The sequence below is a fragment of the Ictalurus punctatus genome, chromosome 2 (assembly GCF_001660625.3).
Source record: "Ictalurus punctatus breed USDA103 chromosome 2, Coco_2.0, whole genome shotgun sequence".
NCBI lineage: Eukaryota > Metazoa > Chordata > Actinopteri > Siluriformes > Ictaluridae > Ictalurus > Ictalurus punctatus.
In genome coordinates, this window is record NC_030417.2 from 28,557,183 (window position 1) to 28,575,849 (window position 18,667).

Consider the following 18,667-nt stretch of genomic DNA (forward strand, 5'->3'; position numbering starts at 1 on the left):
AATAGGGTTCAGGAAAATGGTACTAAAGGATGTTCATCTGTATCTTTTACCAAGATATGTGCATCTGGAGTACTTTTTTAAAGCTTTACTCTAAACTAATTATGGACCATTGATGTACCTTATATAATTTAAAAAGGTACTCTATATTCATATTTCCTGGTAAAAAGGTACATTTTAATGCTATAAAAGATACACCCTCTAAAAGTGCAAGGTACAATGTTAATGTAGCATTACCCTATATCATACTAGAATGGTCCTTAAGGTCTGGATCTCTATATAGTTTAATGTAGCTTATAATGATGTTAATCTACAAATGAGTAAAAGTACAAAAGAGTAACCTTGCATATATAATCCCAGTGAGAAGCGTTTCTACCATAAAATCCCAGAAAATGGAAAGCATGGACGTGTAAGCTAATTTACACTCAGAAAAAATGAAGTAAAAACAACAACAGAAACAACTGTACATTTCACCTGGAAATGTAGTTACAGTGCAACTTTAAAATGATTCAAGGTACATAATTTTACGTAATTTATTTTATAATAAAGCTATAAAGGTAAGCTACAATTATAAATACACCATTTTAGCTAGAAGGTAAAGGTAGGAAAGGTGTACGCTTCAGGATACACCCCAGCAACATGGAACGGTACAGTTTAGTACCTTTTTCTGAGAATGTATGTAGGGAATGTAAGCTATATTATAATAATTTACTTAAAAGTGATTAAAAAAAATAATTAAATAAAAATCAAAGGTTATTTAATGAGAAAGCCAAGAATTCAAATATTTTCCCTCCACAAATGTCACCTCAGTGCGACGCAGGTTTTCTCAGGTGTCGTTAACGACCTTCAAAACTTAACATAACCGCTCGTGAGCTACATTACCTGGAAATATCTAACAAGTCGCGAGCCTGGTTACTTTACCATTCTTGGTTTCCGGTGGCTTTGGAATAAAATCGTATGTCCGTATTGACATTGAACAGCGTGTCGTCGTCGGCGAGCAGCGGCAGCTCGGTTCTATACAACGGGTGCTGGTAGAGAGCTGCGAGTCTGGAGGTGCCTCTGTTAGCCTGCTTGCTTCCACTCGCCGCCTCCTTCATCAGACTCCTCTGGCTCTCAGAGTCCGCCGCGCGCTGCTTCCCTGCTCGGGTCGCATCCGTCTTGTCTCCGGTGGCCGCCGCCTTCTCCAGAGACTGTGAGCTGAGGTTTGAGCTGGGCTCTTGGCTGAAATCTTGTAAGATTCTGAGCGTGTGCTTGTTGGGCCAGCTTGCTTCCGCCGGTGCTCCGGACCTCGCGCGTTGCTGTTGCAACTGCTGCGGCTGCTGCTGCTGCTTGCCCCGGCCGCGAGGCGCCTCGCTCGGCTCGTGCGCGCAAGAACAGCCCGAGTTTGCGGAGTCCGCTCCCGCTGCTCTCTTCTCCAGTTTGGGCAGCAAGTCTATCATGATGTGCATGGTACACGCTACGAGGAACACCATGAGAAGCAACACGCGGAATTTGCGGAAAAGGATCATTTTGAACGTTACAAACGGTGGCTAGTTTGATCAAACCGAGTGCCACATTACCGGTGTTTTAAGGATGCTGAAACGAAAACACACCGCACGGTGCTTCTTGGATATGCATCTGCTTTCATTTCAAAGTGTAATCCGCGTTGTTTGGATTTTTAGCTATTCCTCTTTTGCGTGCAGGTCATGTTATTATGCAAAAAAAAAGAAAGAAAAAAAAGAAAAACAACAACAGCAAAAAAAAAAAAAAAAAGAAAAGGAAAAAGATTTTCTATCAATCAGCGTTGTATAGCGCGCATCTTCCTGTACACCTACAGTCGAAATGTTTTTAAAGGTGGCGAGCTATAAATCCGGAGCTGCCCTCAATCCCAGTGAAGGAAAAACCAACAACCAAATAAAAAAGCATCAAATAAGAAATCGTATCAGTTGCAGTCCGTTTCCTCAGTGAACGTTAAAGAACAGATGCATCCTTTTTTTTATCACTAATAGATTGCACAAAAGCATTGAATCAAGTCCGTGCAGTGCAAAAAATATATATTTTTTAAAATAAATAAAAATACAAGACAAGTCGTATAAGAAGCAAAAGGAAATGAAACAGTTCGGAGGGGAACATGAATGAAATGTCGGCCGTGTGTCCGCTATGCTGTGGCAGGTGTCTGGTGTTTCCGCGCGCTCGTGTCCCGGGTGCTGTCCCTTATTCTCTCGCACTACTGTGTTAAATATGAGCACGGAGCCGTGCTGCCTCGCGCGCGCGTCACAGGGCCCAGATTGGCTGCCAAGGCTACGCGCGAGCAGCCGCCGATCCTCGAAGAAAACCTTTAAATGCCAGTTTGAAATACCCACAGCTACTTCAGATGCGGGCGACAAGAGGGCGCTAGTGCACAAAGAGGAGGGCCCTTATGCTCACTCCTGTGCACACACATCCTAATACACACCGCATTATTCCAGGAATAATGGGCTCGTTTGCTTCATGTTTCATGTCAGCACAGTGAGCAAGGTGTAAATAACATTAATTGGGCCAGATGAATAAAGTGTAGTTCCCTCGCACCTGAGCTACTGTGCAAAAGTCTTGCAAAGAAATGCTGTGAAGCAAAGATGCGTTCAAAAATAAGGCACTATAAAACACCATAAAGAGCAGACAGAGTAAATTCTGGTAACAACCCTTTGCTTAAAAAATAGTAGTCTCAGGGGCACTGTGTAGTTTTATAAGGAAGTTAGCTGGTATGTATTATTGAGCATCCTGGAGAATCTGCACAGTTCGTCTGGAGACTTTGCCTGTCACACTTGCTTCTTATCTGCATGCAAAACCCAGCAGCCTTCGTTAAGTTTTGTTATATGAAAAGTGGTCGGTTATGCAATATGTTGCTTTCTTTACTGACATACAAAATTTCAACAATAATGCATAAAATAAATATAACAACATTCGTACTAAAAATAGGGTGCCTAAGACTTTTGTACAGTACTGTACTGTTTATCATCATATTGGAATTCTATTATATATTTCAGAATTATAGATGCCTTTTCATTCATTCGTTCATTCACTCGTTCATTCAACTTACACTCTTAAAAACAAAGGTTCAGCACCATAGGTTCTGCAAAGAACCTTCTTCTTGTCAAGAACCATTTTCATTGTTTCTTGAGTTGTGCTATATGGTTTTCTGGAGATTAAAGAAGTTCTTTATGTTTCATTATAAGTTCTTCAGAGCAGCATATTGGTTCTTCAAGGTATCATCCTTTAAAAAGTTCAAGTGAACCCTATAAGGTTCTTTGTGGGACTGGAAAAGGTTCTCCTGGCATCACTCATAAGAACTTTACTTTGATTCCTTAAAGCACCATCCATCCATCTTCAACCGCTTACTCCTTTTCAGGGTCACGGGGGAGCCTGAAGCCTATCCCAGGGAACATCGGGCACAAGGCGGGGTACACCCTGGACAGGGTGCCAGTCCATCACAGGGCACACAATCACACACACATTCACACATGCATTCATACACTACGGACACTTTAGATACACCAATCAGCCTACCATGCATGTCTTTGGACTGGGGGAGGAAACCAGAGTACCCGGAGGAAACCCCTGCAGCACGGGGTTTGTAACATGCAAACTCCGCACACACAGAGCCGCAGGAATCGAACCCCAACCCAAGTTTATTTTTATTATTTATTTATATAAATTTTTTGAGAACTTATGATAGCATGATTCATTGTGGCATTACTGTGCTTTAAACACCAGCAAATAGATGGTGCTATAAAGAACTTAAGATATAATGTTCTTTGTGCAACTTAAAAGGGTTCTCCTATGGCATCAGGCTGAAAAACCCTTTTTTAATTATATTCAGAAGCTTTATTTTTAAGAGTCTAAGTATAGGCTTTATCCCCATGGTGATGGTGAATTCAGAACCTATCCTAGGACAATGGAAGACACCCTCTACACAGAGCACCATGCACACACATATTCATAAACTCATTCACACCTAGGGGCAATTTAGAATACTGGCATGTTTTTAACATGTTTAGGAGGAAACCAGAGAACCCAGAGGATACCCAAGTGGACACGGGGAAAACATGCACAGAAACTCCACACAGAACATAACCCAAGCTCAGGATTAAACTATGGACCTTGGAGTTGTGAGGCTCCCTGCTCTGTCACTGTAGATTGCACCAACACAGTCTGCCTCTGTACCACCCTTGCATTTAAACATATGCAGGAAAACAAAAAACAAGAGACGTGAGAGAAACAACAGCTGGTGTATCAACCAAAGATTTCTTGAGGGCACATCAGAACAGGTTTTAACAACACAATCAACTCTTGAGAATTAATGGAGTAACCCATTCTCTCTGGCAAGTATAAGTGATGACTAAAATCCACAGTTCTAGAATATACAGTAGCTATATCTATTCTACCATAAAATAATTAATATAGAACATTTTTCTGTGGATAATTGCCACCCCTCACCAGTGATTACATCAGGTCAGCCAATGGCTGGTGACACAGATACTGTTTGAACATGAGAGTATAACAGGAAAAAGGCTTCTGGGGTGGGTCTTTTTTTAAAAAACTGCTTTTGCATCCTCTATATCCATTAACTGACTTGTGCAGATCAACCTCCATCATTCGTCTGTTGAAAACTCTTGTTTAAAAAAGTTGTAAAAGGCAATAGAACAATTGGAAACACTGTTTCCAGGATCACTGTTTCCATTTCATTTAAAATATCCTTTAGTGGTGTGAATAAGTTTGCCACATATGTTTTAATATAAAACATTTCATATTAAATTAAAGAGTGATATTTGTCTGTTCTTCTCTTCTGATATTGACTATAATGTACACTGAAAATTTTAATATTTCTCTCAGCATTTCAAATTCTTGGCATACATATTAACGGTGAACTAAATTTAATGGTAAAGTCTAATTTTATATTAATTTGTGACTAGATGTGAACATTTATGCCATATTATTTTTTCATTTAGAGTACTAGATAATGACAAGGCATAATTTAGCCTTTGAAACTCCCAGGGCCTGCTAATGTGTCCAGACTTACTCTCCTCATTATTCTACATACATAACTACATATCTTCTTAGTTTTACTAAAAAATTCATAGTAGTTCCTGAATAATACACTTTAAGATTAATGTGTGTATAATAACTGAGGGTTAACATAGATACAGCCTGAAGTCTAAAATGAGAACATATGTTTCATGTGTCATTTGGACAATGTTAGCTGGAAGTCTTACATTTGTACAGAAATGTTTCTCTATACACAGCACTGAAAGCAAGTGTGTGTGTGTGTGTGTGTGTGTGTGTGTTTGTGTGTGTGTGTGTGTGTGCATGCAATATATATATATATATATATATATAAACAAGAGCCCTCATTTATCATACAGATTATCATCCTTAGATTATTGTACATAATATGTGTACAAACATTACAACATAGAAACATGGGATTTATGTAATTGAATGTATGTTAACACACAGCTTGGAAACAAAGCACCTAGCAGTCAAAAACTAAGCTGCAGATGTAGTGTGTTTGCTTTACGTAGAAACTTCTTAAATTATGGGGCTGGACTGCTAATGCATTGAGTTACCTATTAAAGTCGTTAGATTTAAAAATTAATACAAGCCGCTATTTAAAAATTAGGCTCATTATTTACATGTGTATAATAATATTTTGGCTATTTCTTGGAGCCATAGAGCTTTTTATTTCCGAATTTTCTGCAGATGGAGTACATTAGGTCCAATCTCACATCATTTATAGGCAACACTTGTTTTTAAGTCATTGAGGTTTGGAGTTCCCATTCAAATCACGTGACATGTTAAGAAGGCTAATAATGATAAGAACTAATAATGGTGGGTTGTGATTTCCAGTAAAATAACAAAATTTTAAAAATCTTTAACTCCCTGACTATGCATCATGAAACCCTGGTTCTTCAAGAACCATTGTCATCACTTTTGTCTTGTTAATGAATATAGCATGGATTGTCTTGCTTTTTTGGAGGATATTCCGCATTGTGTCATTCAGATCATTTTTTTAGATGAAAAAATCATTGTATTAGAAGTTTGGACATAAGTTTAAAAGGGAAAGAAGGCTCTCAGATATGACCCCTGCATGTCTATGTCCTTTCAAAATACTGCATGTCACATATTAAAATCTGATCAGCCAGGTGTTTTGTGGTAATGTTTTAACCAATAAAGTGATTGACTCTTTTTGATTAAAGGACAGGACTTAGGTAGTATAGCCATCCTGTTGAGATTTACATGCTACCTCTTTCATATTTTAAGTAGAGGGCTATCTGTACTCACACCATCTCTCGTATGACTCATCACTACCAGCAAGTAGCAAGTTGAAAATGCTGAACATGAGGATGTTATGTGATACTTAATCCTTATAAGGTCAAAAATGGCCATGTGTTGGTATGAACTGGTGCTTTTAATGTGCAATTATTTGGTCATGTGGGTACGAGCGTTATGAATCAGAAGTAGTCTTGTTATAACATGTTTAATAAATACCTTTTTAATTTTTTTTTTTTCTTACCCTTTTTCCTCTGTGTAGCCTGTATTTCTCTATGGCTAATACATCTGGATCATACTTAGTGGCTACTGTTGATGGTTTATTACCTTTGGCCTCTGTGCAAAGCCCAGAAGTGAGTTGCATTATTTCTGCCATTGATCCACACTGCTGGACCTACAGACCACACCAAAACCAAGGAGGTATTTCATGAAATGTTTCTTGAAATATAACTCTAAGTAGACTTGAGCATTGTCAGAAAAATCAATGCATATACCAGAAAAAGACTACCGGACTGTAGATTCCATTTGGCAGCACAATGACTATGGGAAATAAATAAGTAGCTTGTGACCCTTCCCTTAAATTAACCATTTGCAGTGCTATAAAGTTTGAAATACAAGAAATCTCACGATAAATAAACATGAATCCACATTGATTTATGTAGCAAAAGGGTTCAGTTCAATACACCAGGTACATCAGGTATTTTTCTGTAAAACTGCTTTACTCTGAAAATAAATGAAAGCTCTAACAAATCATCTAAAATGAGCATACTGACCAACCCCTGATGTTCCTGGCGAGAGTTCTGTTAGTGTGCTGATGAATCACAGATATTCATGCTCCTTGAAAAATGGGCAAACTTTGTCAAAATCATGTAGCTGTGTCACACCAAGTGTTCACTGATGCATGTTGTCAGCTTGCAATTCACAAAGCAACACAATCCCAATATGCAGCAGTATAAGCAAAATATATGTCCATATTGTGCAATTCAAAAAACAAGGTCTGTTTGTGCAATCGTAATTGAATTTGCTCTTGTTTTGCTTCATATGCCTTCTGTCACCCAAAGCAGAAGTTTCTACCCTCACAGAATTTTGTGGCACAGGGCCAAACCAGAGGTATTTCAAGGCAGTTACGTGAGCAGCTTGACAACTTGAATGAGTCAGTGGTACAAATTGTGGTTAATTTTTGGACCTAAAGAAAGGGCTGTCATTGTTACATTTATTGCCAACAATTAACGAGTGCTTGATGTGAGGCGGCAGCTGTGGAAGAAAAAACAGACATTAAAACTGGTTCCCTTGGCTGCTCTGTGGGCTGCAGGTCTGAGGCAGTGACCGCTTGACCCGATGTGAGACAGAAATAGACAGGGAGGAGTCAGTGGCATGGCAGTGAGTAATGTAGTTGCAGACAGAACAAAGACACAAATCTGTGTCTAGTTATGCAGCCAAAAAAAACAACAACAAAAAAACCAAAACAAAACAAAAAAACAAAACAAAAAAACCTTCAACCCTGTCATGGTGAAAATTGTACAAACTTATACATAAATATATATATATATATATATATATATATATATATATATATATATATATATATATATATATATATATATATATATATGTATATATATATGTATATATATATATATATATATATATATATATATATATATATATATATATATATATATATATATTGGCACAAAGCCGAGTTATCTTCAGACAAATGTCAGAATTTGCTTGGCATGAAACAAGTAAAACCCTCATAATTTCAAGAGTCTCTCATTTTGGAATAACAAAAAGCCACCAGAGTTGGAATTTATTTTTCTCTCTGTAAACGACAAACTGAACTCGCATTTCAGCCTCAGGCAGAGGAGTTTGTTTCATTATTGATGCCAGAGCAGTGTCTGACCTTTTACATGCTTATAGACACCATCCACTGAGCTTTAATTATTAATATCAGCCCAAATGCAGTCTATACTATCTGGAATTGTGAGAGCTCCAGCATTCATTTTGGTTATAGTTGCAAAAATGTCTCTTATATACACAAAATGCCATTTGAGTTTTGCAATCAGGGATGTATCAGTGACATGTTTTCCAATGTATGTTCAGACGTTGCAGCAGCTAAACTATTAAAGCTCAAGAACAAACCCCAAAAATACACATAGGACAAACTGGTTGGAGTCGCATCCTTCAATGACCTTGTGCAAATGCATGCTTTAAACTTGTATCCATAATGTATATGCCTTCCTCCAGGTTGCAGCCACAAGGTTTAATTTCCTGAGTGTTGAGAGAATCAAGGCTTTTTGCCATAACATTACTTCACTTGCTCGTCCATCACATTAGATGTCTACTTTCTTCAGCTGCAATTAATCTCATCTCATCTCCACTCATCTTAATAATGGGGGCTAGTTGTCATACAGTAGTGAAACACCATCAACATGGCATGTTACCAGATACCTACCAGTCTCTCTGTGTTCCAATTATGTAGACAGTACTCATAGTTCACCAGAAAGGTTAACAGGGCATCTGGATGAAACTAGAAGTGAGTATGAATGAGCTGTCAGATATGAAGCTCACAGGACAAACAAAGAAAAGAATGTCTGGTGCTGAACTTGTTCCTGCAGTTGTTCTGGTTGTGGTGGTTTAAATTAGGCTGCTCGTTTGTTTGTATTTTGGGAGAGAGAACCAACTAAATTTGTTAGAAAATATGGCTGACAGATACAAACAAAAACAACAAACTCGAGTGATGTAGCTGAGATTGAGGAACTGTCAGAGACAGAGTTCACAAACCATGCTGACAGAGCTGGCGTTTTTTGGGTGGTGGGGTGGGTAGGTTCATGGTTATATGGTTCATTAAAAAAGCCACACACCCACTTTAGTTTTAAATCCAAATTCAGATACTATTGGATTGTGTTACTCCCCTATATCAGAGGAGTCTTTTGTAAACTGAAAACAGTGCAGTGTAATCAAAGGCACCTTGCACTATCAGTCCCTTTCTTGGCATGTAGGCATGTTTGTGTGATTACAAAGAAAACACATACAGTATGTCCTGTGAGATTTCCTTTTAGTATTACCCCCAAGCCCCACTGAACTATTAACACACCCAGTGTTATAGCTGTACCAACATCAGACCAAAACCCAGACACACTGAGCAGATCTTGTCAAGATGTTAAACAAAGACCTTCTGACCAGGGATGATTTGTTCTTTTCCAATATAAGGGTGATAACAATGCATGAGATAAGCGTGTAAAGATCAGGGGCTACAGAGATGAGGTGGATGTAAGGAGAATTAGAAGAGGAGGAGTCAGGGCAGATGATATCAGTCTCCGTGACTTATATGTCAGTGGATAACATAAGCTTGAGATGGCAGTTGAAGGACAAGTGGGATACAGGCATATGGATGGTTTGCAAAGATTCAACAACTATTGCCTACATAACTGCAGAAAGGTAGGTATGGTCTAAAATGCAATGTTTGTATTTAATCATCATGCTTAAAATGGGGAAAAATAGTGTTTTGTGCTGTTCTGAGTAACCATTGAACTACCTAAAGTATTAAAATATTAATTAAAATGAAAGTTTTTAAGACTCATATCCCCTACATAATCCTAAATATATTACATATAATTACACAATTTGAATGTGTGCCCTGCGATGGATTGGCAAAACAAGAAAGAGTTTCAAGGCAAGAAGATGAAGAAAAAGGGCAAATTTTGAAAGAAACCATAATTTTACTAGACGAACAAAACCTTGTTTGTTGCCATGCTTTTGTTATAGAAGATGGATGGATGGATAATTACACCAAAACCTTAGTCATGAAAGATTATCTGACTCCTACTAAAGACGCCAGATTTGAACCAGAGACATTATAAGAGCATAGAGGATGCCCTCAAATATCAACCCTGTTATCCTCTTTCACCAGACACAAACCCGAGTATGGCATCTAAAGCCCTAGAGATCCAGCAAGTGAAAAAGGAAACCAACAAAGATGGACAAAGACAAAAGAGGTAGTCACAGGCCAGAACTTAAAACAATTCAAGAATGAGGCAAAGTTTAGTTATTTGGTCAGTCAACTTAGCTCTTCTTGTGGAATTTGTTACTAGTGTTAATTAGTTATTAAGTTGTTTTAGCTAGGTAGGTATATTATACATATATGTAGGTGTATTAGTATATGTGAGCTTCTGTGACACTATTTCATTGTTGTTTTCTTCCTAATTCTTTTCAATATTATAGATAATCACTGTATCTTGTCTAACTCCTCAGATACTGTACATATAACTCCTCAAAACTGCAAATATTTAAATATTTTAAAAATTTTACTTGTTCATCATAAAATACCTTGATTACCTTTAAACCTCTGAAAGTGCAAACTAAGAACGCTGTCGCTCTTCCCTTTTGTGTGCTGACACTCTAGAAGCTAAATCTTTCACCCAGTACTGAGTAATTTTGACAGTCACATGATGTACAGTGAAGTTTGGATTATCATAACACTTGCTTAAACAGTGAAAAGACTATGGTAACAGCTGCAGATTTACCCCCCCCCAACAGACAGTAATCCTTGAATACTTGCATAATCCTTAAAAGTGTACTAAGGTTTTTGTAGCACAACTGGCAGTACTGAAATCCCCACAGTTGAGTTCTATGCTTTCAAAATTTTGATATTTCAGTTTGTTAGCTTGGAGAAACAGAATCAGGTCACAGAGGAGGTTTATAATAATAAAACAAGATACACAGGGAAAAAAGCTAATAAAAGAAAAACTAATAGTAATAAAACAAGATACACAGGAAGTTTAAAAATGCCACCCCTGTGATTACTGCCTCCAGTCTCCACACCAGTGGGGATGAGCAGACATTCTCCGATTCCCTCTTCTCAGCTGGCAACAGAACATTGCAGTCTGTAATCCCCTGCCTGCTTACTTTCACTGTGACATTCAGTGGTCATGGATGGGAGGATATGGGCTGTGACACTTTTGATTTTAGGCCAAAGTAACCAAAGCACTTTAACTATGTCCTTAACACAGGGTGCGAATTACTGGAAAGCGTAGAAAGTAAAGACAAAAGTCACTTGAAGGGGAAAAGGTTTGTGGCTCTTCATCTGTCCAGTAATTTTATAAGTTTAAACTAACAGCGTTTATGTCAGAAAGATACACAGAAATGACAATTTTGTATACCTGTACAGTGGGCCATACCATATTCTGTACAGTATTCACTATGTCTTACATTTACAGCATTTAGCAGACACCCTTATCCAGTGTGACGTACAGAAATACTTTATAATCTCTGTCAAAAACACATCATGCTAGTTTATGAGGTCAGGGAGTTAAAGTACCATGAAGCTAAAACCCTGGGGTTAAGTATAGCATGAAAAGAAAACACAAGACAATTTTTAAAAGATAAACTAATTGCTAATTCAAATGCTTGGTGAAGAAGTAGGTTTTTAGTCTTAGTTTGAAGATGCAGATGACTCAGCTGTTAGCTGGATTGACAGGGGAAGTTCATTCCACCATATGGGTACGTATAGAAAAGAGCCTTATCTTTTCTTTCTCATTACAAATTCATTTACTGTGACGAAAAATACACAAGCATCTAAGCAAAAAAAAATTGCAAATTATCTAGCCTTTACTTTAAATGAACACCACACCAGTGCAATAATTTAAGTTATTTGTGTAGTGTTTCTTGAACATATAGTGCTAGCCATACATTAATCTTAGTTGGATAAGCCACTCACTAGGTAACTACCTCTAACATGGTCAAGTGCCCTGTCTTTTGTAGCTAAGATACTTTGTGCCTGGTTTTTTGTTTTGCTAGTATTTCCACCTTGTTGTAGCCACTATAAGTAAAATATGCAACTTGGTTCTTTCTTACATTTAAGAGTTGGCTGGAGAGAAATATATAGCCAACATTTCTATATGTTAGCTATTTTTAACAGTTGTGAAATGTTGACAAGGTAATTATTTTAAAACTTTTTCACAAGCTGAACCATCTGAATTTTATAACCTCAAAGTATACCTGTCTATTTTCTTCTCCATCTTCAATGAAAGGTCTATAAGGCTTAACAATGTCCTTTCTCTTGAAAATAAGGTCTGTTAATGGAGGGGAAGAAGTGAAAGAAAAAGCTGAAGTAAAGGAGGTTGAATTTGAGGTTATTCAGCAGATCCAGCATGGATTGGTGTCATAACCACTGGACTATGTTGTTGTCGAGCACACAACAGTTGCTCAGTGTTAAAAAAGAGAGTCTTGCTCGGTCCCGTGGGCTGCTTCCTGTCTGTCTCCTCTGGTGTTTATAAATGGGTTAGTGTGGGCTCACACTCTACATCACGCCTTCATTTGCAGGAAGGACAGGTTTGGGGGGGGGGGGGGGGGGGGGGGGTTAGATCGATGGCGTGCAGAAAAAAAAACCCTGGTGTGTTTTCATTCAAGGCCACAGGTTGATGTGTCAGCTTGAATTTCCTTTCCTGCTCCAGAAGTGCCATAATTAGGCAGGAAAATTTAAATCCAAACTAGGAAGAAGTAGCTGTTGATCAGCTTGTTTCCTTGATGGTTGCTTGGCTAAGCCTCAAGGTCATCCACACTGGGAGTTCAATCATGCAAACAGGACACAGGAAATGAACTAACTATTTACTTAGCCACAAAGTGGGTGTTGAATGAGGCTTCAGCGGAACTGTGGACAGCTGACCATGTCATGAATCATAGGTCTGCTGTACGTTTTTCCAAGGAAAAGCAATCAATAAGAATTTGGATGCTATTTTTTTCCCTTGTTTATTGCCAAAAGGCAACAAATTAAGCCACACTGTAAACTCTGGCCCATATTTGTTGCTGTTTGTTAGGACTAATTTGGACTAATAACTAGTTTCTTGATTAGAGTACCAGAATGTTTATAACATGCATTTCTCAAGTCACTTCTTTTACGTATTCACAAATCTGGACACACAACCAATTTTTGTTCTTAAGTATGAAGCTCTTACATACCTAGATAATAGTGTATACTGTATATCTACATGAGTAGATGCCAACCCATCACAGGGTTGCATCCATTCACACACCATGGACAATTTGGAAATGCCAGTCAGCCTACAATGCATGTCTTTGGACTGGGGGAGGAAACCGGAGTACCCAAAGGAAACCCTCGAAGCATGGGCGAACATGCAAACTCCATGCACACAGGGTGGAGGCAGGAATCGAGCCCCCAACCCCGGATGTGCAAGGCAAACATGCTAACCACTAAGCCACTATGCCCCGGTGTGTAATATATATTATACAGATTGTAGGTGCGTAATATATAATACAATATTTAATATATACTATATACTGTATAATTATATAATTAAATTATTATATAATATATAATTTTCATTTCACTGCAAGTTATGTACTGTATATAATTGTGTATGTGACAAATAAACTCTTGAATCTTGAATATACTGTGGTTAAGGCATTCATAGTGTTTCTTCATGTGACCCTGCTTTGGTCAAGATCCATCTAAAAACGTTATGCCTTTATGACTATCACTTCCATGCATAAGTAGCCTAAAGGACTCATGTGGAAAACATTTCATGAATAAATAGGATGGTGGGGGCTTATGACACCAGCAAAGATGCTCTGGTAAGATTTCTTTCTTATCACTGAAATTTTGAGCATAAAAAACATTCTTGACTAATCTGAGGTTTTAAAGTTACTCTGTGTGTGAGGAACTAAATCCTAGGTGCATTGTATTCCACAATTTCCTATGATTTTCCAACATGAAAATGTGTGGTGATGTTTTATACATTACAGCTAATTCTATCTCACGTCACTCATTATTTGCTGGAATGATGTTCCAGTTAAGAATTTTCACATGTCTAGTGAATGGTGCAGTACTAGATTAGCATGTACTGCTGATGTATTCTTTGTTTTAATGAACCCTCATAGTCAGGAAGTTTTAATGAACAGTATACCATAGATTTATATTTTTTTTATTCACTCCATTCTGTTGGTGCTGTTGTGCTCAGTTCTACAAAAAAAAAAAAACCAACCCAAATAATCCGCTGGTAACAGCACATAATCTGAAGGGGATGGTAAAAATGAAATCTCAAATTGATGTGTTTTTATCTTTGAAAGATGGGGAGCTTGGCTTTGCTGGCCCACTTATCCCAGCTTCACATCACCTACAGTACATTATTGTAACCTATACTGTGGAACAAATGGTTAAGATGCTATGTAGATTTCACAATTCCTTTTAATATGAACTAGAACATTTTTTTCCTAAGGTAATGTCACATTTTTTATCTTTTTTTTTTTTTTTTTTTTTGGACCTATAACATATTTATTTAAGAATATTAAATATTGCAAGACTAAGGCCAACCTGGTGTCATCATTAGACAGATGTGTGCCAGATTATAAAAACCATTCATAAATTTTCACAGATAAAATAGTGTTTTATAACATATATACAGTATATAAACATGAAGGCATTTAACTTCTTGCACTAGAAAGAACCTTGACATTTCACACTGGATGACACACAAACTGGTGCCCTGTAGGTGAAAGAACAGCTGCGGTCAAGTTTTACTCATTAACCATAAACTCACACAACGGTTCAAAGGTTTGAGTCTAACAGATTAGTCCACATTAATAATGCCACATTGTGTCATCCTTTAGCCCTCTGTCCGACCTGTTTCAGACAGCTTACTTTTTATTCACACTGCACAGGTGAAAAATAACCGGAATATAGACAACATTTACTAGTATTTACTATTATAAGATCACCATAAACCAAATATAAGATTATTAAACTTATTTCTAGACATACTAATTTCTTCTTTTATTCTATCAGTAGATATTGCTGTTTCTTTTTAGAAGTAAATGCTTAAAATTAGCAAAATTATCTGTCAACAGAACAACACTATTTCAAACTTGAAATGAGTAAGAAACATCTAGAAATAGGTTTAATAATCTTACATATGGTTTATTGTAATCTTGTAATAGGAAATATTAGATAAATGTGACTATATTCAAGATATGTATTTGCAATTCATAATTTTTAAAATTTTTTTAATTTTTATTATTTTTTTTTGCAGTAAAGTGCTATACTGTATATCAAACCAGTTTCAGATGTCAGTTTAACACATCAACACAGCACAGCTCAAATAGGAATAGCATAACACATATTTAAAATACGTTAAACATGAGGATAATACCTGTAATAATAAAACAAGAATGCACTTGAAAGATAAATTAATTCAACACCTAAAGTAGTAACAATATAGTCCTTGTTGCTGCTTTGACTGGCTTTGTTGCCATATGACATGATTAAATACTGGGCTGCATTGGCAAACAAAATTAATAAAAACTGGATGTGAGCATGACACAGAAAATGGTAATATGTTAGGCTTGGTGCCGATAAAAATGAAAAATTTGAGTAGCCTCATTCAGATGAATGTTTACCTCCTCAAAATGGAGCCACATTGTTCATATAGAGCACCAACTGCTTCACTCATCCAACCAATGGGAATCTGATTAAGGATGACGGATCAAATACAGGTTAACATTAATTACAAGGTGAAAATTTTTGGCACAGAAATATGACAGACGGTTTAAAGTTCGAGATTTAGAAAGAAGATTTCAACACTTCCTCACAGACTGCGAGTGACAAAAGAATGTATTTCTTTTCTCAGACACCCATTTCAGCATAAAGATGATATCATTTCCAGCATAATTCAAAACATTAGTCATGTACAGGTGATTCAAAGGGTCAGAAAGTAGACAGCCATAAATAATCAGTGTAACTACATACCCCCTTCTATAATTACTTAAGTTTTGTTATAAGAACATTTCTTGGTTTTGTTGTCTATTTACTTTTTCGCTTGTTTCTGGACTTCTATGGTTCTTTGTCAATATATTACTTTGAAGTAGTGATTTCTTTCATTCTTTCTTTCTTTTCTTTTCTTTTTACCTTAGGCTAAGCAGGTAAACTCTGTTTGATTACTGAAACACTAATCCTTTTTTGGATTAGTGGTTCAGGCTGGGTTTGTATTGGAAAGTAGAGCCTGCTCTTCAAGGATAAAAAAGAGCACAACACTCTTAAACATAAAGCCATAAACAGCTCTTTCGAATAAAGACCCTTTCCTAAAGAACCTTTTGATGGTTCTTTAACTATTGATGCTGGTGCCAGAGAACAGAGAACAAAAACAAATCCACTGTAAATGTTATCATTGTGTGAAAGGATCTTTGTGTTAGAAAATAAATGTTTTGAATGTGTGAAGAGGCAAGATGCACATATTCAGCTTTTTCTTTATTAGGCCAAATCCAATAATAGTCATAATCCACAACATAGTTCAAATTACAAGCAGACAGCATCAAATGAGGATGCCATGTGAACCTCAATGCAAAGGGGGAATCCATGACACGCTGAAGCTGCCCTTGAAGTGTAAAAAATTATAAAATAAAATAAAAGTAATAAATAAATAAGTAAATAAATAATCATGACAGATAACTCATTACAGATTTTTTATGAACTATTCATAAAAAGAAACAAACAAAACAAACAAAAAATACTCCACTTTGAGAATCACTGCTTTATGGAACCAAAAAGGGTTCTTCTGTGCTATTGATCTTTTCTGGAACCTTTACTTTTAAGAGTGAAGGACATTTAACACATTTTCACCACATGTATGCATAAGGCAATTAGTTCCTTTATTAGTTCCTTTACCTTCCTTTATTCCTTCCTCTATGTCAGAGGTTCTCAACTTTTTGTAAGTAAAGTGCCCCCAAGCCTCCCCTATCGTGGGGCACGCCCCGTTTTATTTTCTATGTAAAATCTACATATAACCTAACCCAGTGGTTTTCAAAGTGTCGCCAGGGGGCACCCGGGGGGCCTCAACAATTTGGTGTGAAAAAAAAATTCTCACTCTCAGATAACCACACACACAATCAATTCCTAATATAATGTAATTTAAAGATGTAAGATGTAATTATTATTTTAAAAAAAAAGGTGGATATATTCAGAAGTCTGTATTTTTAATGTGTTTTAAAGACATCTTGCAAAAGGGGGGCCTCGGTCAAATGTTAATGCCATTTGGGGGGCCTTGCCCTGGAAAAGTTTGGGAACCCTTGACCTAACCTATAATCTGTTTTGATATATATATATATATATATATATATATATATATATATATATATATATATATATATATATATATAGATAGACAGACAGATAGATAGATAGATATTTTTGCTTTTGTGTTTTTGTACTTTATTTAAATTACTTTTCATAACTTTTATGATTTTATGACTTTTATAAAAGTATATAACGGACAGGTATGGAACATGAATTATCAAAAATGTTTCTGTACACTATAACTACTTTGAACAAGTGCACTAGTTTGTAATAACATGGACTACAGTGCATCCGGAAAGTATTTACAGCGCTTCACTTTTTCCACATTTTTTTATGTTACAGCCTTATTCCAAAATGGATTAAATTCATTATTTCCTCAAAATTCTACAAACAATACCCCATAATGACAACGTGAAAGAAGTTTGTTTGAAATCTTTGCAAATTTATTAAAAATAAAAAACAAAAAAGCACATGTACATAAGTATTCACAGCCTTTGCTCAATACTTTGTTGAAGCACCTTTGGCACCAATTACAGCCTCAAGTCTTTTTGAGTATGATGCGACAAGCTTGGCACACCTATTTTTGTGCAGTTTCTCCCATTCTTCTTTGCAGGACCTCTCAAGCTCCATCAGGTTGGATGGGGAGCGTCGGTGCACAGCCATTTTCAGATCTCTCCAGAGATGTTCAATCGGGTTCAAGTCTGGGCTCTGGCAGGGCCACTCAAGGACATTGACAGAGTTGTCCTGTAGCCACTCCTTTGTTACCTTGGCTGTGTGCTTAGGATCTTTGTCCTGTTGGAAGATGAACCTTCGCCCCAGTCTGAGGTCCAGAGCGCTCTGGAGCAGGTTTTCATCAAGGATGTCTCTGTACATTGCTGCATTCATCTTTCCCATCCTGCCTAGTGTCCCAGTTCCTGCCGCAGAAAAACATCCCCACAGCATGATGCTGCCACCACCGTGCTTCACTGTAGGGATGGTATTGGCCAGGTGATGACTGCAGAGATGGTTGTTCTTCTGGAAAGTTCTCCTCTCTCCACAGAGACACGCTGGAGCTCTGTCAGACTGACCATCAGGTTTTTGGACACCTCCCTGACTAAGGCCCTTCTCCCCCGATTGCTCAGTTTGGCCGGGCGGCCAGCTCTAGGAAGAGTCCTGCTGGTTCCAAAATTCTTCCATTTATGGATGATGGAGGCCACAGTGCTCATTGGGACCTTCAATGCTGCAGAAATGTTTCTGTACCCTTCCCCAGATCTGTGCCTTGATACAATCCTGTCTCGGAGGTCTACAGACAATTCC

At 37.3% G+C, this 18,667-nt stretch overlaps 1 protein-coding gene across 1 annotated transcript in view; it reads right to left on the bottom strand.

Annotated features, from left to right (window-relative positions):
- fam20ca (FAM20C golgi associated secretory pathway kinase a) overlaps positions 1 to 2,331 on the bottom strand; it is a 56,461-nt gene extending 54,130 nt beyond the window's left edge. Inside the window, exon 1 of the mRNA XM_017484006.3 lies at positions 919 to 2,331. Within this exon, the coding sequence (XP_017339495.1) occupies positions 919 to 1,505 (587 nt within the window). The 5' untranslated portion in view covers positions 1,506 to 2,331. The remainder of the gene's footprint in view (positions 1 to 918) is intronic.
- Positions 2,332 to 18,667: the final 16,336 nt, after the last annotated feature.